Source organism: Diceros bicornis, chromosome 3 (assembly GCF_020826845.1).
Source record: "Diceros bicornis minor isolate mBicDic1 chromosome 3, mDicBic1.mat.cur, whole genome shotgun sequence".
Lineage (NCBI taxonomy): Eukaryota > Metazoa > Chordata > Mammalia > Perissodactyla > Rhinocerotidae > Diceros > Diceros bicornis.
Window position 1 is genome coordinate 41,821,723 of NC_080742.1, and position 21,568 is coordinate 41,843,290.

At 34.7% G+C, this 21,568-nt stretch overlaps 1 protein-coding gene across 1 annotated transcript in view; it reads right to left on the minus strand.

Moving 5' to 3' along the window:
* The window catches only part of AGMO (alkylglycerol monooxygenase), a 326,257-nt gene that overhangs the window by 174,813 nt on the left and 129,876 nt on the right, over positions 1 to 21,568 (minus strand). The window contains exon 5 of the mRNA XM_058526593.1: positions 12,277 to 12,372. Coding sequence (XP_058382576.1) covers positions 12,277 to 12,372 — 96 coding nt within the window. The remainder of the gene's footprint in view (positions 1 to 12,276; positions 12,373 to 21,568) is intronic.

A 21,568-nucleotide genomic window follows, 5' to 3' on the forward strand; every position in this document is an offset into this window, starting at 1 on the left:
GTACTTACACATCCTTATCAAAGTTTCTTATTAAAAGCTACTTGCATAATAAGCAGAGCAAGTAGTCTCTTGTCGGCCAGTCCATTCATTCTGCAAACATTTATTGAATTTCTATGGACCTCAGTAGGTTTTAGAAGTAGAAAGAAATAAAGTGATACACAGGTACTTCCCACGGAAAGCTTATTTATACTCTAGTCTATTCTTCAATGGAAAAGTAAAACTATTTCAGGAAAAAAGGTTTTACAAAAAAGTTATCTTTTTCATATAATTTTGTGTTCTTTTGTGAAGGATGAGAAAATCACTCAATTTATTTTCTGTTTAATTACTATTGCACAATACAGATATTTGAATTTATACTCAATTTGAATTTATAATTGGCATGAGAATTATCTAACAAGAAGCCAACTGAGTTCCTTTTCCAGGTCGCCAGCTGAAAACTACCTTTAATAAAGATATACGCTTTTATTTAGCTCCCTATAGTGCAACTTGGCAAATAGTCTCATTGATTGTATGTTCCTGGAAAATGCTTTAGAGAACTCATAAACTTTTTCAACTGACTATATGGAAATCAAAATAACCTATGTGGGTTTCATTTATTTAATAAGTATTTATTGAGTGCATATTTTATGCAAAGTACTGTGTTAAGATCTTTTGAAAGATCACAGAGTGCAACAATGGAAATTACAATTCAGTAGCAGATAATTTAACTATTACTTAAAGATAGAATGAGTGACAATGTCAGATTTTATTGTTTGGGTATATATAAGAATACATTTTCCACTCTTAAGAAAATCTATAGTAATTCCTCATTTAAAGTTTTAGAAAAAGGATAAAATCCATGAACACTATAAGTTAGCATATTAAAAAAATTTTACTTGTTCTGAATTAGTTGGTCTTTAAACACTTACTGTTTTCCTTAGTAAAAACTTAATCAATCTGAACATTTATGGATAAATTTATATTGTAGAGCATCTGGCGATGAAATGTAAAAATAAAATCTTATTTACATCCCCCACTAGTTCTGCTGTGTTAATTCAAGACAACACACTCAAGTATTTAGACAGATGGCAGTGGTGGCCATATTAGCTTCTGATTTCTCTATAGGGAAGCAAGAGAAAGCAGAGCTCTTAGGATGTGTGCTTGTCTGCCTAGTTTCACACTTTGAAATCCTCGACAAATGCTGATTTATTCACAGCCAAATGTTTTCCTGTCTGATTAGGCAGTTTTCTACTTCAGTAAGCGTGCAATACAGAGGTAGCTGAATTTCCACACTAAGGAGTGAAAAAATAATATTTATAGTTTGGAAATAAAACAATCTGGAGGAATCAGGACTGTTGGGATCATAAAGAGCTTCATAGGGAGTAAATTGCTGATGAATCCATACCAGAGGATTGAAGAGTTAAAAGCTTAGTTTTAACAAAGAATGAGACTAGGATATGTTTATACAATAAACAACAGTTTTAAAGGACTATGTTTATAATAAATTATCTTGAAGGCTGATTCTTGTCACTTATGATTATGTTATTCCTCAAACAAGAGGACAAGAGCTGGACAAGTTAGCATTTTACTTGAATTTATCTCAGCTTATGTTTTGAATAGCTCTTTTGACTTTTCCTTGGAAAAATGAATGCAAGTAGCTGCTGAATGTGTTCCTTCAAAGGGAGGTGGATTCCACGTGACTTTTTAAAATAACACTAATTAAATTGACAGAAGGGAAATGGAAAATGTTCATAGTATAACCATATAAAACTTCATTCTTGTATAACACCATTTTATATTTACAAGTTTGGGCACCCAGTGAGAAAAGGAACCACATTATTATTATTAGTAGTAACATTATGTTAAAAGAAGGTAACTGATAAACTGAGAAGTTAAGCAGTCTTTGTTGAAAAATCCAATCCAAGTAGTCTTATAATGCATGCTCCAAATGTTTGACTCATTCTAAAATTGAATACATTGTTACTGCTATTATGATCATATTCCCAATTTCAGGTGTGGCTTCTGCATTCATTAATCAACAAATGTTAATGGATTACCAACCATAGCCCTGAGCTAACATCTGTTGCCAATCTTTGTCTTTTTGCTTGAGAAAGATTTACCCTGAGCTAACATCCATGCCAGCTTTCCTCTATTTTGTATGTGGGTCATTGCCACAGCATGGCCACCAATGAGTGGTGTAGGTCCGAGCCCAGGAACTGAACCCAGGCCACCAAAGTGGAGCGTAATGCACTTAACCACTAGGACATGGGGCTGGCCCCCCTAGGCTCATTTCTTGAGCTCCTATTATGTAGGTACTCTTTTAGGTTCTAGGAACACACTAGTGTACAACTCTCTGATAGAGGATAGATTTCTCTTTGATTACAAAACCTGTACTCTTAGTCCTTATGTCTTACTACTCCCTTGTTTCTGAAATGTCCTTCTGTCCAATTCTGGTAAGTAGATCCCCATCTTATTCCTTGTGTCTGAAAACCCTCAAATTCCAATCCTTTCACAACAGACATTTTTAAATAGTTATCCATGAATTTTTAGACAGTCTATTGATGACCTTCAGGAAACTCAATAAAACTCTTGAAGTTTTGTGAAGTTTTTTCCTTTGGGAAAGAGTCACTAGAATCCAACAGATTCTTGAAAGAGGCTGTGATCCTCAAGTTAGTAACTAGGGGTTACCATATATGTACATATACACACAAACATATGTTCACATAATAGATGAGGGACATGTTTTGCTACTAAAGAACCTAGAGAATAATGTGAGAACCAGAGAGTTAAGCAACAAATACAATGCAGTGGTGTAAAAACTAAACTTCACTGTTGCTAATCGGATGCTGCTCACATGCAGGAACTAATGTGTTATCTCATTTATGTCCCCCAGCAGAGCTCATGCTCTTAATCATTAATTGCTAATATGGAAATAGAAATAAACACAGGGGTAGCATAAAGAAAAGTGCACTTAATGCTAACTAGGAGGTAAAAAAAAGGATATTCCAGAAGAAATGGTAATTAATTTACACCATAAAGAATGTTTGGAAAAAGGGCATCACAGAGAGAGCATGTGCAAATACATAGAATGAATAAGTATTGGCTGTGCCTAGGGAACCAAAAGCAGTGTGGTTTAGCTGGACTGGCTGACTAGTGGGATGAGACTGGAGAGGCAAAGGCCCTGAAATCAGCTGATGTATTTAAGATGTTTGATTTATTTTGGAGGCAATAGAGAGCCATTTAAAAATTCCCATTATTGAAGTTTGTTCTCATGTTGGGTGTGCCCTGATATTATTGGAGTTTTAAAATGATCATCGCAGTTGTTGTATGCAAATATATAGGAGAGGAAAAAGTCTTTAGAAATAGAAAAAAGTAGAATTTTATTGTAAACATTATCCAATTGATGATAGGAGCATAATTTAAAGCAAGGCAATAGAAATGGAAAGGGTAAGAAAGATCAAAGAGCTATTTAGGAAGAAAACTCAACAAGTGTATAATGACTACTTTAAGAGAGTGAAAGGTTGTGCTGCTAGCAATTATGCCATAAAAATAGGCACATATTGGGGCTGTTCCTGGCAAACTGGGACATCTCCAAGAGATGTAAAATCAATGATACAGGATTTCAGAAGAAGGAAGGAGAAGGAATTATTTACCAGGCTTTGAATCACAGATTTACTACCAATTACTACAACATTAGACAAGTTACTTAATCTCTATATAGTTCAATTTCCTCACTTTCAATTGAGACAATAGGGTTGTATGATGATTAAATAAGCAAATATTATGAAATACTTAGCATAGCTACTGACACGTGGTCTGAGCTATATAAGTATTTGCTCTTAATAGAGAAAATGCTTTATGGAGAAGAGGGAATATGAGTTGGGCCTTGAAGAATGTATAGAATAGCAACATATAGAAAACATGAAAAGGAGAGAAACAGCAATGATTATACATCAGATGTACTTGGAAAATGGAAAATAGTCTAGTCTGACTGAACTGCATAGAATAAAAAAGAATGGGATATGTACCCAGAGATCTATTTGAAAGGCAGTATATAAGAAACATGAAATGCAATAAATTTAGACTTTACTCAGCAAGTAATGGAACATAACCAAAGGATTTTCAGCAGGACTAGCCTTTGAGAATAGATTAAATTGTAAAAGGGACAAGTAGATGTGTGTAAAGGTCACACAGTAATTTAGTACAGGCAAGATTACAGCTGAGTTCTGTCTAACAACCAGCAGTGATCTTTTTACTGTGCCATATAGGTTCTTTATGAACCCTGTTGCCATCCACCATGGTATACTGAGACATAAACGAATAAACACATTGTTTGAAGAGGAGGTGTGATGGGTGAGTAAAGGCCAAAAAATCAGCTCTGAAGCCAGCTGTGTTACCTTACATAAACCATAAAATCTCAATATTCTTAGCTTTAAAAGGGATAATGTTTGCTCACAGAGTTGGTGAATATAAAAATTCCAGTTTTCTAAAATTGTCTATTAAATTTCTGTGATGGTTTCCTGCTACATGTACTTGTACATGTGCCCTTAAAATAAAGCCCCATTAAATGAAGTTACTTTAACTTATATTTATTCTTTACAACCTGTAAAAGTTTAATTGGCCATTAGTGATTCAAATTATTTTATAGGAACTAAATGAAAAAATTTTTGCTTGGCACATACTGGATGCTTAATACGTGGTGGCTATTTTTTTTTATAACATTAAGATCAGAAATGACCCATCTATAAGGAGACTGTATAGTGCACTGGATGAGAGTAAGGAATCTGGAACCCGACTACTTGGTACAAAGCCCAGCTTTGACACTTACTAATCGTGTGACCCAGGGCAAGTTTCTTAGTATATTTAACTGGGGGAAATAGTGCTACCTACTCCATAGAGTTGTTATGAAAATTTAATGAGATAATATTTGTTAAAATACTTAAAATGCTTCCTGAAAAATATTGAGTGCTGGATGAGTATATAATGTGCAAAATGAAATAAATAAATAGACAAATAAACAGAAATGTCATCTCATCAAATTTTCCTTGGGACATGTCAGACCAATGACAACTACCAGTAGCTGAGAATTTTTGGCGTGGTATGACTGTAGCTGTTTATTCTCCTAAACTTCAGTCATTTTTTATGTCTTTCCAACTCAGCTAGTTTTTCTTCATCCAGAATATTGTATCTCATTATTCCAGTCTTTAATTCTTTTTTGTCCTTGTTATTACATGCAAGACTAGGAATGCATTAGGCACTCAGTGAATGTCTGTGGTATATAATAATTGAAATATTTAAAAAGATGTATTGAACTTGGCAAATTTTATAAATTTTTACATTGATTAGTTTCTTAATTACAGTAACAACAAAATGATTATAACAAAAAACCTCCCATATAAAGCAGAGGAAGACGGATGTTAGCTCAGGGCCAATCTTCCTCAGAAAAAAGAGAAGGATTGGCATCAGATGTTGGCTCAGGGCTGATCTTCCTCACAAAAGTAAAAAACAAAAAACCTGAACAATCCACTTCATGATCAGAATCCCAAATTCTTATAGTTAAGGATGAATTTTTTTCTAAAGTAAATTCATGCATCAGTTACTTATTTTTTTTTTTTTTTTTTTTTTTTTTTTTGTGAGGAGATCAGCCCTGAGCTAACATCCGCCAATCCTCCTCCTTTTTTTGCTGAGGAATACGGCCCTGGGCTAACATCGGTGCCCATCTTCCTCCACTTTATATGGGACGCCGCCACAGCATGGCTTACCAAGCAGTGCGTCGGTGCGCGCCCGGGATCCGAACCAGCGAACCCCGGGCCGCCGCAGCGGAGCGCGCGCACCTAACCGCCTGCGCCACCGGGCCGGTCCCCAGTTACTTATTTTTTTAAGTGTAAAATCCAACTGCATTTATTCCTACTAATTATTAATACTAAACAAAATATGGATTGCATTAAAATTATAAGTCAAAAATGTACACAAATAATCACAATGATGGCTAGGAATGATTAGTAAGTGACATACAATAAAATAGGTATCTAGATTGCAGAAATAGATAACAACAGTACAGAATATATTCTGTAGTACTTTCTATGTGCCAAGCACTGTTCTAATCAATAGATTAGAATGTGAACTATCTTTTTTAATCCTAACAACAATACTAGGTATTGTAATTATCCTTATTTTACATATGAAGAAACTGAGGCACAGGAAAGTAAACTGTCCAAGGTCATAGTGATAGTAATAAATGAAGTCAGGATTTGAATTTAGGCAATTTAATCCCTGAGGTCACAAAAGGAAAACAGCGTTAACATTAAGCAAATGGTATTACTTCCTTTTAATTTACCATGTTTTAAAAAAAGTACTTGAGATGAATAATTGCATGTTTACAATATTTATATTTAAGTTTTAGTAATTATAGTGTGTGAAATATTCCAGAATGTCTTCCCAGGTGTCATCTTTCTTCATGCAAAATAAATATTAATTTGTTAAAGAAAAAGATTTGTTGACTAGCTTAATAATTTCAACACATTTCCCACCTACATAAAGGACAAAATAACACCTACAGAAACTCAAAATAAACTAAATGTGTTTCTCTGCAATCATGACTTAAAATTTGTCACAAATCTTATGTATTTTATTGTTTCTCTTATTCTTCATTAAAAAGATAGAATAAAATAGATATACCTACTTAAAATAAAACTAAATTTTTACACATGACTGGGTCTTGAGTAGACTCCATAAGATATTGAAGAACAGATAAATACTGCCAAGACTTCCATGAAAACCATAATGTTGGATACAAAAGGGCAATAAGCAAAACACTCTACTAATTGTATCCTCAAGAAATCAGATCTAAATCTCTGCTCATGCTGCTACCACTCTATTGTGTTTGCTGCTATAGAATTACATTTTCATATTCTTCCCTATATCTCCTAGCTTCTATAAACTTCTGGCGACTATTGTCTCTTCAGTTATATTGCTTCATAGTTCTACTGCATATTTCTTATGCTTTCTAATTTTGCACATTGCATTCCTGCAGTTCTCCTGTACTCTAATTTCTATTAGTCCTTACATATAGGTCTATGATAAATATATCCCCAGAGAAAAGATCTTATTGGAACAGTTGCTTGAGTATATAGTGTTGCTGATGAGAAGAATTTGCTTTCTTCAAAGCTTGTCAACTAGATCACTGGTGGTGGTGTTTGTGCTTGGTGGATATAGTTGGCACAGTGGCATTCTAATAGAATGGCTGCCCTAAGGCATGCCCTGATTTCAAGAAGGGAGGTAGAGCTCAAAGAGAAAGTGCCAGTCTCATTAGGTTAAGAGTCAGAGATAAAGCTTTGAGACTGCAAGAGTGACTGGAAATTGAAAGGGAAAATCCCAAAAAGAACGGAACCACAGAGGAAGGAAACACAATATCTGTACAAAAATCTTCCTCAAACCTGACTCTTACATTACTCATGCATAGGGCAAGGTGCTAGGGAACCCGGTGAAAAGCTAGGAAGGTAAAAAGCTAGAAAATTGCTGAGGAGAGATTTCAACTGTTGTCTGGTGCTGGCAAGAGAGAATTTTGAGCTCAAATCCTACAAAATGAAATGGGCTTTGCAAACACTCCAGGCATTTCATTAAAAAATAAAATGATAGGCCTTGCCCTAAGATTAAAGACCATCAAGGATAAGAAACGTGCCCCAGGACTAAACATAGCACTAAAGATATATGTCCTAACAAAATGAAAATCAAAACCTTCAAAAACACAGATTGGTTAGGCAATTATTTCACTGCCTCTTACAATAAAAATAAGGAACGGTCAGAGGACGATAACAGAATCTAGAGTCTCTACAATAAATTTGCCATAAATAGTGGTATATAATAATAATAAACTACTAGACGTATAAAGGAGAAGAAAAATGTGATCCATATCAAGAAAAAAACGCAGCCAATTGAAGTAGACCTGTACATGACTCAGATGTTGGAATTAGCAGACAAGAATTTAAAAATAATTATTATAATTAAGACTTAAAGGAAAAGATAGTCATAACAAGTTACAAATAGACAATCTCAGCAGAGAAAGGAAAACTATTTACAAATAAAGAAATGAAAATTTAGAACTTAAAGTATAATATCTGATGTGAGAAATCTACTGAATGGGGTTAATAGCAGATTGGAGAGAGCTGGTGAGAGGGTAAATGAACTTGAAGACAAATTAATAAAAATTATCCAATCTAAACAAGAAAGAAAGTGAAATTTAAAAAGAATTAGAGAGCATTATTGATCTGTGAGGCAATATCAAGTTCTAATAAACATTTATTTGGAGTCTCAAGAGAGGAGAGAGAAAAAGGTACAAAATAATGTTTAAGGAAATAATGGCCAGTTTTTTTTTCCAAATTTTTATTTAAAATATACTATCTGTGAACTCTATCCAATAAGGCTAGAAAAAGAAATTACATAAATACAGAAAAGAAAGAAATGGAACTGGTCTTTATTCAAAGACCACAAAATTGTGCATGAGAAATTATTTTATAAATTGTACAGACAACTGTTTCTATAAAGCTATAGTAATCAATCAAGTGAGGGATTCATATAAGAGGAGACAAGTAAGTCAACGGGAGAGAATAGAAGCCTAAAATTAGATCCAACCATATATGGTCAATTTCTTTTCAACAAAGTAGTCCAATGGATAAGAGAAAGTCTGCCCAATAAATGGTGCTGGAGTGAGTGGATATGTGCATGGAAATAATGAATCTTGACCCCTACCGAATACCATATACAGAAGTTTATTCCTGTATATCACAGACCCAAAGGTAAAATTAAAACTCAAAATGTTCCAAAAGAAATTCCTGGATAATTTCTTTAAGAGTTTGTGATAGTCAAAGATTTCTTAGAGAAAATACAAAAAACAAAACTGAATTAAACTAACCATAAAAGAAAAAAAATATGATAAATTTCAAAATTCAAAATTTCTTTTCATCAAAAGTCATCGGGAAGAAAATAAAAAGGCATGTCACACACTGGGGAAATATATTTAAAATATATATATTTGATAAATGACACAAATCCAGAATCTATAAAGAATTCCAACATATCAGTTAGGCAAACGACCAAATAAAAGACAGAGAAGAACTTGAACAGACAGTTCATTAAGGCAAATATATTAATGTCCAATAACTACATAGAATGCTGCTCAACATCATTAGTTATTAGGAAAATATTACCACAAAGAGATAGCTCTGTACCCACATTAGAATGGGTAAAATCAACGTCAATATCTCACTCTAATCCTCATTGCCCACCCATCCCAAATATCCCTCCCCAGGAAAAACAGTTAGCTACCCATGTACACTTCTAGAAGCATTTTATGCATATAAAAACATATGACATATAGTTGTCTTCTCTTTTTTAATATAAATATTAGCATACATTATACCCTATTATGTACCTTCATTTATTTGAAGACCTATCCATATCAGTACAGAAAGAGATTGCTCATCATGTTTGTAACTGCATAATGTTCCGTTTAGGGGTTTCAGTATAGCACTATAAAAATCATTGAATCATATGTTTCAAATCTTCAATACTAAAGAATTATTTTTCTGTTACTTTTCTCTGCCAAGCATCATTTTATATGTACATGAAAAATATAAATTTAAGATAAATCAAGGTAATAGATAATATTACTACTACTGCTATATTGTGTAAATCAGCTAACACTCAAATATCATCTAATATCTCAAAAAATATTTACAACATTCCACAGTTATTATGTCTAAAATATGCATGAAATAAAAAGTTTTCTAATCGCCTTTAGTAAACTTACAAGAAAAGAGTGTAACTGACTATGTGCTGCAGACACTTTAGATGAATGAAGAATAAACAAACAAACATGTAGCCATAAAAATCAAGGAACAGAGTATGATTTCGAGCAGAAGTTTTGAAACTTTCAAAAAATATATAGATGCTGTTGTTGCCTTATCAAAGTAACTCAAAAGTAAACAAAATTTTAATAAATTCTTCAGTTTGTTTTATGACCTATTTTTTTCTCTCATATACAATCTTTCAAAAATATGATGTTATTATTATTTTTTTATCTTATCCTAACCTGATTGATTGACTGAGATTAACTCCAGATTCCCTTCATAGTGAGAACTGATGTTTGATCCATAAAACCCATAAAACTGATGCTTTATGGATGTCAGCAGAAGTGAAATAACTGTAAGAATCAAACCTCCATTCAGGAATGTACAGGGCTCGTTGGCCAATATTCTCATGTCTATGGCTCGCATATTGTTTCTGTGAATGGAGACCCAAGCCTGACGCCTGAAATCAAACAGTGCCCAAGTGGCCTAAAAGGGCTAACACATTTTACAGTCATAAGGTGGATATTTTTCTAGACTGAAGACCATTGTTTTCAGTTTTTACTTTTCATTTCTTAATCTAATGGCATTAACATTTAATTGAAAAAAGTAGGGCACGCACAGGATAAAAATATTTTCTTTTAACAAAAGTTAAGTCTTCTCCCCACTCCAGTTCTCTATTTTACTTGTCCCTTTCCAGAGCATTCACTGTTACAAACCTCTTGTCTCTACTTCCTGAACGATTCTGTTATTTGTGAACAAATGGTAGTATGCTGTCTATAATGATGAATGTAATTAACTACACAGCTGCAAAAAATCTTAGAAATGTATTCACAGGTTATAATATAATTTAAATTTCAGAAAGTGTGTTTGTGTGTCCTGTGCAGCTCAACTGTCGTAACTATACATGGTACAGTACATTCAAAAGTATGAAGTACAACACAAGTGGGAGGTTTTAACGCACTGCTTTTGAGTTGGAAATGAAGCCACCTGGAGGTTCTGAGCTTAAGAGAAAAATGGCTTTCCTCCATACCCCCTTTACTTCCTGAGATGGAACTCAAGCCCTGGCTCATGCACTTCTTGGAAGGACCCAGGAAAAGGCAGAAGTTACTTAGTCCCCATTGTTCTGTATCCAGACTAATACCTGACCCAATGCGTGGCATGACCTGGAGCAGAGCTGCTATAAAAATGTAATTCTCCTTTAACCTGCCCATGTAAATCATGGGAAAGCTTCCCTCCACTGATTTAAACAAATTTGGTCTTTGACCTCTGGAGTCAGAACTGGCCTCAACAACTCTTTCAGATGGTTGTAGTATTGACTGTTTGATGTATGTCAACTACCATAAAATGCAATACTATTTCATGACAGATCTTCAGATAATGCAGCATATGTCCAAAGTTATGGTAACAGTCTCTTTATTCCAAGTAAATCAGTAGCATGAAATACTGCAGATTAATGGAATAATGCACTTTGTTGTATCAAGCTTTGGCATCTAATGCAGCTGTGATTTGCGATATTGGTCAACCAGTTGTAACACCTGTCAACGTGCTTCCTATAGAACTTCAAAAGGCTTTCAATAAATACCAAATGCTTGAAAGGGGTCTCAAGTGTATAAGTAAGAATTTTTCTGGGTCTGTGACTTTTGGTATTTAACAACCAGATCAGTACAATAGTTCATTAACAAATCAGTTGCTTAATGATCTATCTGCAAACATTCAGGGCTGACAATTTGAGATACCACAGAAGACTCAAGAAATTATATTTGTTCACTTTTCTGGGGAAAAAGCGTCCTAACAATATTGAACACTCTTTAAATAAAACGCGGACTCTAAAAGTAAAGCAAGATCTCCAATCAAAAATTATTTTTATAATTTAAGCACTAAACATTTTGTCAAGGAGTTCCCACTGATTGATATATATAAATAAAAGTATAAATATCATATATTTATATATAATTAAATTTTATTCAGTATTATATAATAAATTGTAATATAAATTACAGTCTAAAATTATTAGTAGTATTTATATTATTATATAATCAAATATATAATATATTTATATATTATATATTTATAAACATATATAAAATTTATATATATATATAAATTTATATCTTTATATTAAAATGATTTTCAACATTTTTTGGTAAACAATGTTTAATAAACTGTAATACAGGAAGATATTGTATTGAATATAGTATTAAAATGTTTTGGTACCTAATAGTTCAAAAATTGTTTTATTTAATTGAGACCAACTGGCCTCATTGCTTCTTATAAACTTTGCAATATATATTCAGTAAAAAGGAATAAAAATGAACACATGTTTCTCCTTAAAGAAGGCAGACAAAGATTTTCTTACACAATAAATCAGCTGCTAGTGGATTTCCAGGACATTGCTTCAGGCTAGCTATTTAGGTATAAAACTTAAAAAAAAAAAAAAAAAAAGATTTACCTCTGTGTGGATCCAAAATTGGTAGAGGAGATTGAACTGAAGATGAACAGCATATACTGAAGGGGGTATGAACAGGGCCAGGGGAGAGTAGAATATCTGAAAGAGTAAAAATTTTTAAATTTGCACATATAATTTCTCAACATAATGTCTACTGCTACTAATGGTTAAATATTCTGAGCATATACTTCAGCAAATACACCTTATTCTTTAGCAAATATGCTTTATTCTGTATATTTTATTGCCACATTTGGCTTTGCAACATTAATTTTCCACATGATGATGAACTTGCAGACATGTTGGAGCTAAGTCCACTGGACTTCTATTTTGCATTTAATGTTGTCTAGTTAAAATATCATAGGTGGTGTGTTATTTCCTTAATCTTGAAAAGGTTGGATGAGTTTCCTGGAAGTAAAGAGATTTTTTTATATACACACAAATACTCACCTTCTCTAAGCAAAAGAAATCTAGGATCTTGTGCCTTTAGACCTTGACAGCTCCCAAACTCTGTATTATTACTGGCATTCTTAGTAGTAAAATAAAATTATAATAAAGGAAAGTGATTTCCTATGAGGAGAGGATAGAATACATTTTCCCTTTTAAATTTGTTTTTATGTGGTTGATTGAGGGTGCAACATCTCCTAATTTTTTCAAAGTTGACAAGGAAGGGGCTATAATATATTGCCACATTGGAAATAAATTTTAAAGGTCTGTATTTCCTAACAGACGGAAATGCCTCTGCCTTGGAAAAACAACTTATGCTTAAACTGCAGAACTGGTTAGAATCAACTAATAAGCACAATCTGCTGTGTTCTTCCAATGACTTTGATCCCCAAAAGGGGTTGCGCGTTGTAAGAAAACATCTTATTAAATGAAAAACTAAACAACCAAATAGTAATAAGAATCTGACTTCCACTTTACATTTCAGATTTTGTAGAGTTAATATTTCCAAAAGACTAGATATTTAAAAACATTTCTTCTGAATGTTACAACTTTATTTCTAAATTATTTTAAAGCTTTTGTTGTCAATTAGGTCAAATATCATTTCAACGATGTTTAGTAATGAGTATGCATTAGAAATTGGACATTTATTTTATAAACTCTTCTGTTTTTGTTTCCAACCTTAAGTCATGAAAAATCTCAACTGTCATCAGAAGCAGGATCAGTTTCATTATTTATAAATGTATTATTAAGCAATGGATTAGATTAGTGAGCAGCAAAAGAATACTGGGCTCTCATTCAAGACATTCACTTTTAAGTCTTTGTTCCACTACAGAATCTCTCCGTGATATTCACAAAGTTCTTAAACTTCTCTAGGCTTCAGTATCCTCAAATGAATGGTGAAGGGAAAAGCTATATGAAAGCTAGCCATCCTTTTGGTTCCAAAAGATCTATGATATTGTGATTTGATTTTTTTGAAATACATTAAAATGCTTCTCTTACGATAGGTTAATAAAAATATTTAAAACACATATATGACCTATGATTTAAGTATTGTGAGTTAAAAAATATTTTGGAATCTTTGAGATGTGAATAAAAATGTAAACCAACTTATCTTGGATGCTTAATAAATAGTTCTATCTGGAAAGAGAACACATACCGGATGAATATTTATAGTTCATTATAATTCCCCAAAGTGTGGCCTGATAGTCCTTTGAGATAATAACAGCTATTATGGAAAAGAGGGTTCTATAGTCAAATAAGTTGTGAACTGGTGAGTTAAACAAGTGAAATTGCTTTACTGCAGAACTTCTCAGAGCCTTTACCATACTAGTGCGAACCAGAAGACTATTAGCCCATAGAATATTTTCTTAGTGAATTGTCCATAGGATTAAATATCCTAAAAACACATTTGATGAAACAATGTCTCAAATCCTATGAATCAGTAAATATAATGATGAACTGACTGTTAAAAAAATGAGCTCAGCATGAATTCCAAAAAATCGCTTTTCTAATAAGAAATAAAGATATAGGTCAGGGAGTAAGTCATGTGAATCACATGAAAGTTAATTTCTTGTGATTAATATAGTACTATAAAAAGAATCTAATGGTACCATAAAGGGTCTAATTTCTAGAATTGAAATCAGCTTAGTAAACATTGTTCGAGTCTGAGAATTCTCACTCATCTTCTTCTCTAGCTTCAATCAACGCATTATCAAATCCTCTACAGTTTTTAAAATCAATTTAAATGCCACTTCCATCATAAAGCCTCAAATGGTACTAATTTCACAGAATACATTTATTCTTCCTCAAACTTAAACTCTCAGTACCTGCGTCAGGAGACCTTATTATACTGTTTGCCAAATATATCCATTTCTGTCATGTGTTCAAAGCCACGTCATTCTGACTCTAAGGCTTTTTAGCTTTACATTACATTGTCTACTCTAGGTTATTTTATTATCTTTTGATAGAAGTCATATATAATAGGGTCATAAAGGAGAGAAATAACCCAGACCTGCATATGTGAGGAGAGAATGAGGATAGGCCTACAGGTGACCTTAGGCTAATGGACAAAAGATGAGTTGGTTTTATTCTGTTCATCGAGTGAACAGGGCAGGTAAGGGCTGTGTGAGGGGACATCGTGAAGCAAGAAGCAACATTGCATTTAGAGGGAACTATAAATATTTCAGCATTGCTGAAGGTGTTGGAGAGTGTGGCAAGAGATTGGTTTGGACCATGGGATTCATAGATAGATCTCAGGGAGTCCATGAACCCCCTTGACATCAGTACAACAAAGTGTGAGCCCATGTGCGTGGGAGCATGTGCAATTTTCTGAAGAAACAATCTATAGCTTTCCTCAGGGAGTTTCCAGGAGGTAATCTGGATATTGGTCAAATCAACCAGAGGGGAACTTTTTAATGCCATTCTAAGGGAGACTGAATTTATCCTAGGCCATGAGGGGGCAGTTAATGTTTTTTCAAGCCTGTAAGAAATATAAAAATATGTTTGTAATCTATTTCAATAGCCCAGTGAAAAATCAGCCACATTGAACTACAGCAGTAGCCATGAGGTGGAGAGGCAGAATATATACAAGAGTCTAAAGATTTAGTAACTATTTAAACATAGACAGTGAGAGGACAGAGGAGTATTAGAAGATACCCAGATTTCTGGCTTGTGTGTTGGGTGACGTTGTTCACTAAGACAGTGAACAGGAGGAAGAATAGGTTTATAAAGCTCAACTTAGGGAATATTGTGTTGGAGTCCTTCAGGCATATCCCAAGGAAGCTGTTCAGTAAGCAAATATGTTGCGCAAATATCAATCATCTTTGAACTGATGGATGTGTCCCCAGTGGGGAGAGAGGTAAAGCTGGTAACTCCGTGGACAGTCAGAAAAAGATCTCAGCAAATTACGCTGGAACAAGGCCAGACACAGAAGTGGGAAAGATCCAGTATTTAGTGTCATCAGAGACAAGTGAGAGATTTTTAAGAAAGAGGAAAATAGATGACTCCCAATGAGTGTCCAAGTAAGACAGGAACTGAAAAATGACACTGGATTTGCAGGTAAGGATCAGCAGAGCAGTAGGCCTGGAATCTAGACCTCAGTAAGTTTCAGAATCACTCCGAGAAGGTGATGAGACAGAGGTAGGGATTACTTACTTCTCTCTTTCCCTGAGAATAAGAAAGGAAAGAGCTGGAGGTATTCCTCAAATAGAACACATGGATGGGGGAGGAGATTTTACTTACTTTTTTTAAATGTGAGAGACATGAATGTATCTATGGCGTATTCAGAAAGAGCCAGTTGAAAGGAAGGAGAACAAATGACAAGAGTCGCTGATCAGATAAAGTTCAAGAGAAGAGCTAAGGTAGAAAGGAGCAATGTCACCAAACAAAGGATTAGATCTGCTGAAGAGAGGTGAGTGTTTTCTATAAAACTGGAGGTAAGAAAACATGTGCACTTTCACAAGTCTTAATGAAGATATGTGAACAGAAAGTAGAGAGAGGTAAAATCAGGAAAACTCATAGTTCTCTGTGAAGTTTTAAATATGTTCATTGGCTAACAGAAAGGGGCAGCAGTGGAGAAGAGATTTTGAGAGACTATGGAATTCTGGAAAGGCTTCTCTCAGATCAGGAGGAGGTTTACGTTTACGGCTTGGTGAGCAGCTTTGACAACTCAGCTGGGTCTGGAAGCCATACCAGGAGGGACACCAAACTGCCCAGCTGGTGCTGGAGGACAACCATGGCTCTCAGCAACTTGGGTGTGGGAGTGAAGTAGGTGGGTGACCAGATTCAAGCATGGTTTGTTGATTTCAGAGCAGAGGTAACAGAAGGAGGTCAACTGCGCTTTCCAGAGTCATGGAAAGTAAGCACCTTAGGTTGGATGATGTAGGAAGTAAAACCATGGAAGATGACAAACTGGAAGGAAAAGCAGGGGTTGAGAGAGAGCTGTCCATGAGTAGCCTGCTAAGAAAAATGATTGAAGTTCAAGTGTATAATTATTTTAAAGAAATGAAAAAAAAATCTTTTGAGCTCCAGGATTCACATCTACTTTATTTTCTTAAAGTAGTTTATCTTTACTAATATATGCACTTCTATGATTCTCATTTACTTTTACAATATTACTTTAAAGAAAAAAATTTTTCCTTCAGAATTGAGAAACTAAAGATTGAAAAATCAAGGACTGTCCCACATTCCTTAAAGTAATGACAGAACCAAATTTTCTGATTGCGGATAGAGACTTCTGATCTCTATTCTTAAAATGCATCTAGTTAAATTGTACATTTGGAAGAAAATCCTTATCTTTAAGTAACCTAGGCCTGTCTTTCTGTTCCCATGTTTATGATCTTATCCATGTCCCATTTTCCCCATTCCACCTTCCTAAACATCCTATATACCCTATACCCTAGATATTCTATATATATACTATATATATATATCCTACATATTCTATATTTTATACATCCTATATATTCTAGCCATGCTTATACTGTTATGGGTTGAATTGTGTCCCCTCAAAAGGTATGTGAGGCCCTAGCCCCCCAGTACCTCAGAGTGTGACCTTATTTGGAAGTAGGGTCTTTATGGAGGTAAGCACGTTAAAACGAGGTAATTAGGGTGGGCTCTATTCCAATATGCCTAGTTTCCTTATGAAAAGGAGAAATTAGAACACAGAGACAGATATGCACACAGGGATAACGCCATGTGAAGATGAGGGCAGAGACGGAGGTGGTGGATCTACAAGCCAAGGAACACCTAAAATTGCCAGCAAACCACCAGAAGCTAAGAGAGAGGCATGGGACTGATTCTTCCTCACAGCTCTCAGAAGGAACCAACTCTGCTGACAAGAGATCTCAGATTTCTAGTCTCCAGAACTGTGAGACAATAAATACCTGTTGTTCTAAGCCATCCAGTTTTTGGTACTTTGTTATGGCAACCCCAGGAAACTAAAACACATACCATACATTTTATTTACCATTCCCTAAATTTATCATATTTTTTCATAATTTTATGTTTTCACAGACATTCTCCTTCTATGTAATGTTCCATTTACAACCTTGTCCCTGGTAAGATTCTGCTCTTCTTACAGATTGGGCTCAAGCATTATTCCTTTTGTGATGCTTCCCTTAACCCATCATGGTTCTCAGAGCAGACTCCTATCTCTAAAACTTTACAACTTGCATAACAATGGCCTTTGACTCCCTCCAAGGAAAGTGATCACCTTAAGAACAGAAGCAATCTCTTATTCCTCTTTATATCCCCAACCTCTGCCATCATGACTGGCCTGCCAGTTGAGGGTATATACGGAAAAAAAATGAGTGGTGCACTTCTTAAATAACATTTAAAGGGAGTTGAATATTTTAGCCAGTTGTACATTTTTTTAAAGTGACAATAAGATAACACTGTTTTATGTAGAGCTCTTCACTATGATTCCCCTTGTTCATCCTTTACAGTAAAGACTACAAATGACTAAGAGATTTTTTTTTGTTAAAGATTTTATTTATTTTATTTTTTCCCCCCAAAGCCCCAGTAGATAGTTGTATGTCATAGCTGCACATCCTTCTAGTTGCTGTATGTGGGACTCAGCCTCAGGATGGACGGAGAAGTGGTGCCTCGATGCACACCCGGGATCCGAACCCGGGCCACCAGCATCGCAGCGCGCGCACTTAACCACCAAGCCACAGGGCCGGCCCGACTAAGAGATTTTTGTAAAGAAAAAATCAGAGAATAATTTTATTTTTACCAAATTTCAAAATGACTTGGTAAACTACAGAATAATCCCATCTTCCTGATGCGTGTCAGAATTAAAGCTCTGAAACCGGTCAAGACACAAAGAGGTAAAAGGCTTCATTTATTTAACGTGTGGATGTAAACTTCGTCTTCCTGGCTGTCTGTGAGTGGTGGTTGAGGGTAGTGAGCGGATGCCTTGGAGATCTGAGGCAAGGTCCTGAGAGAAGTTTTGTTTCTTTACTTCATGGCGGGGCTCAAGACATGCTTTCCTTCTGTGACATAAGAGTTATGAGAATTTTATCCCCAGTGCATTTGACTGCATTACATCAAAGTTGTTAGTTTCTTGTGTCTTTATTTGTTCACATTTGTCTTTATATAACTCCAACACCAGCATATTGAAACATAGTCTTTGCTTATGTAGTTTGGCAGGGAGTACAATGTAGTAAAAAGATCTGAGATTTCACTAAGTGTTCCTTTGCAGCCTTACATGTAATATAAAAACAATATTATCCATGTGAATCATACTTGATATAGTTCAAACAATTTCCACACTCATTATTTAAGGTGATCTCAAAATAACAATATCAGAAGGCAGAGCAAACATTAATTGCCCCATTTCATGTACAAAATCACTGAGATTCAAACATTAATTGATTGGTTCAGAGTACAACGTTCATTAATAACTGAGCTAGGGCTGGGATCCAGACTTCTTTATTCTAGTGAATTGCTCTCTACTGTTTCCTAAATGTAATTAATATATTTTTAAAATTATTATGCTCAAAAATAATAAGGTCATCATATATTTACATGTTCTATAACTTACGGTAACAAAAGTCTTAATAAAGATTTTCATAAATTGATGTTATAACTAAATTTCTTTCCTCTGATGGTGGTTAAAATTTACCTCTTTTTAAGCATTTTTTTTTTTTTTTTTGTGCGAGGAAGATCAGCCCTGAGCTAACATCTGCCAATCGTCCTCTTTTTGCTGAGGAAGACTGGCCCTGGGCTAACATCCGTGTCCATCTTCCTCTACTTTATATGTAACGCCGCCACAGCATGGCTTGACAAGCGGTGCATCAGTGCGCGCCTGGGATCGGAACCAGCGAACCCCGGGCTGCTACAGCAGAGCACGTTCACTTAACTGTTTGCGCTGCCGGGCGGGACCCAAAATTTACCTCTTTTTAGATTGCTAATACACTATAAATGTTTTACTGTGTTGATTATAATTCCAACCAACAACAAAAAAAACAATTTTAATGATTGAGAGATACTACAGAGCTAAAAAAAATTACTCAACCCAGTTATTTAAATTAAGTGCATTTATCATGAATTTACTATGATTTTAAGAGAAATAGTCAGAACATTGAATGCAGATAGCTATTTCCCATTTAATAGCTTCATATATGACAAATGTCTTAAAATACATTTTATATGAAAAGGTAAATAAGTTACTCACCCTAAGCTGTAATTTTTGGAGAATCTGTTAAATCAAAAATATTTAAATGAATGGCAGATTTAAATTATTTCACACGTTGCACTGTTGTCCATTTCTCATTGGCCTTACCCTAGTTAACTTAGCAAAATATTTGCTTTGACACATTTATTTTGACAACTATAAAACTTTTTTATTTCATTCATTGATGCAATGTACATTTATTAAGCACTGATTGCATCAGGCACTTTATATATACTAGGTATATAGCAGTGAAAAATAAGACAGACTCATTTCTTTTAAAGTTTACAGGCTGGCATGAAAGGCAATAATGCAAAATAATAAGTACTGTAATAGAGATATGCAAGGGTTTTATGGGGGAAAAAAAAAGCATCCTGGGCAAAGTTAGGAAGGCATCTGTAAGAAAGCAATGAAGGAATGAATTGAATCTTAAGGATATAATAATCAGAAGTAAAGGGGAAATAATTTTCCAGGCAAAGATAACAACTTGTACAACGAAGTATCAAGGCATTATGACATAGTAGATTTAGAGAATTTAAAATTGTTAAATTGGAGATGGGGTGACAATGGGGGAATGTGGAAGATGAGATTGGACAGAGGTGGGACCAGGTTTTGACTAGCTCTGCATGTGATAAGGAGTCTATGAGATTTCTTTCTCAAAGTTATAGAGGAATTTAGTTTGTTCAGAGCTGGAGTTCTGGAAAGGTAACAGTGGGTGATGGATTAAGAATGGAAAAAAAGATTTGCTTTAGAACAACAGCCAATTTAAAATAGCATTGGCTAAATCATTGTTCTTTATGGGGTCCCTGGAATTAATTTCTATTGTTAATGGCTAGTTCTAACTATTTTTTTCTAGAGTTGGTGTATCATCTACAGTGGCTCTGAGTATGTAAATGTAGGTATGTACATGTAGTGTTTTTTAATAAACTACTTATTTTATAATAGTTTTATATTTGCAGAAGAGACGCAAAAATAGTGCAGAGAGTGGGGCTGGCCAGGTGGCATAGTGATTAAGTTCGTACGCTCCACTTCAGTGACCCAGGGTTTGCAGGTTCAAATCCCCGGAGCGGACTGATGTACTGCTCATCAAGCCATGCTGTGGAGGCATCCCACATATAAAATAGAGAAAGATGGGCACAGATGTTAGCTTAGAGTCAATCTTCCTCAGCAAAAGGAGGAAGATTGGCAACAGATGTTAGCTCAGGGCCAATCTTCCTCACCAAAAAAAAAAAAAATAGTGCAGAGAGTTGCCACATACTCTCCATCCAGTCTCCTCTATTGCTAACATATTACATGCTGTATTGCCACAACTAAAAAACCAACATTGGTACATTACTATTATTAACCAAATTCCACTAAACACCACATCTTATTTAGATTTCACTAGCTGTAGTTTTTTTTTCCCCTAGTGTTCTTTTTCTGTTTTAGGATCCCATCCAGGATGCACTATTACATTTAGTCTTTATATCTTATAGCCTCCTCCGATCTGTGATAGTTTCTCAGATGTTCCTTGTGTTTCATGACCTTTACACTTTCAAGGAGTACTAGTTAGGTATTCTGTAGAACGTCCCTCAATTTGGGTTTGGCACATGTCTTTTCTCATGGTTAGCCTGGGGTTAGGGTTTTGGTGATGAAGACTGAAGGCGTGAAGGGCCATTCTCATTATATCTTATCAAA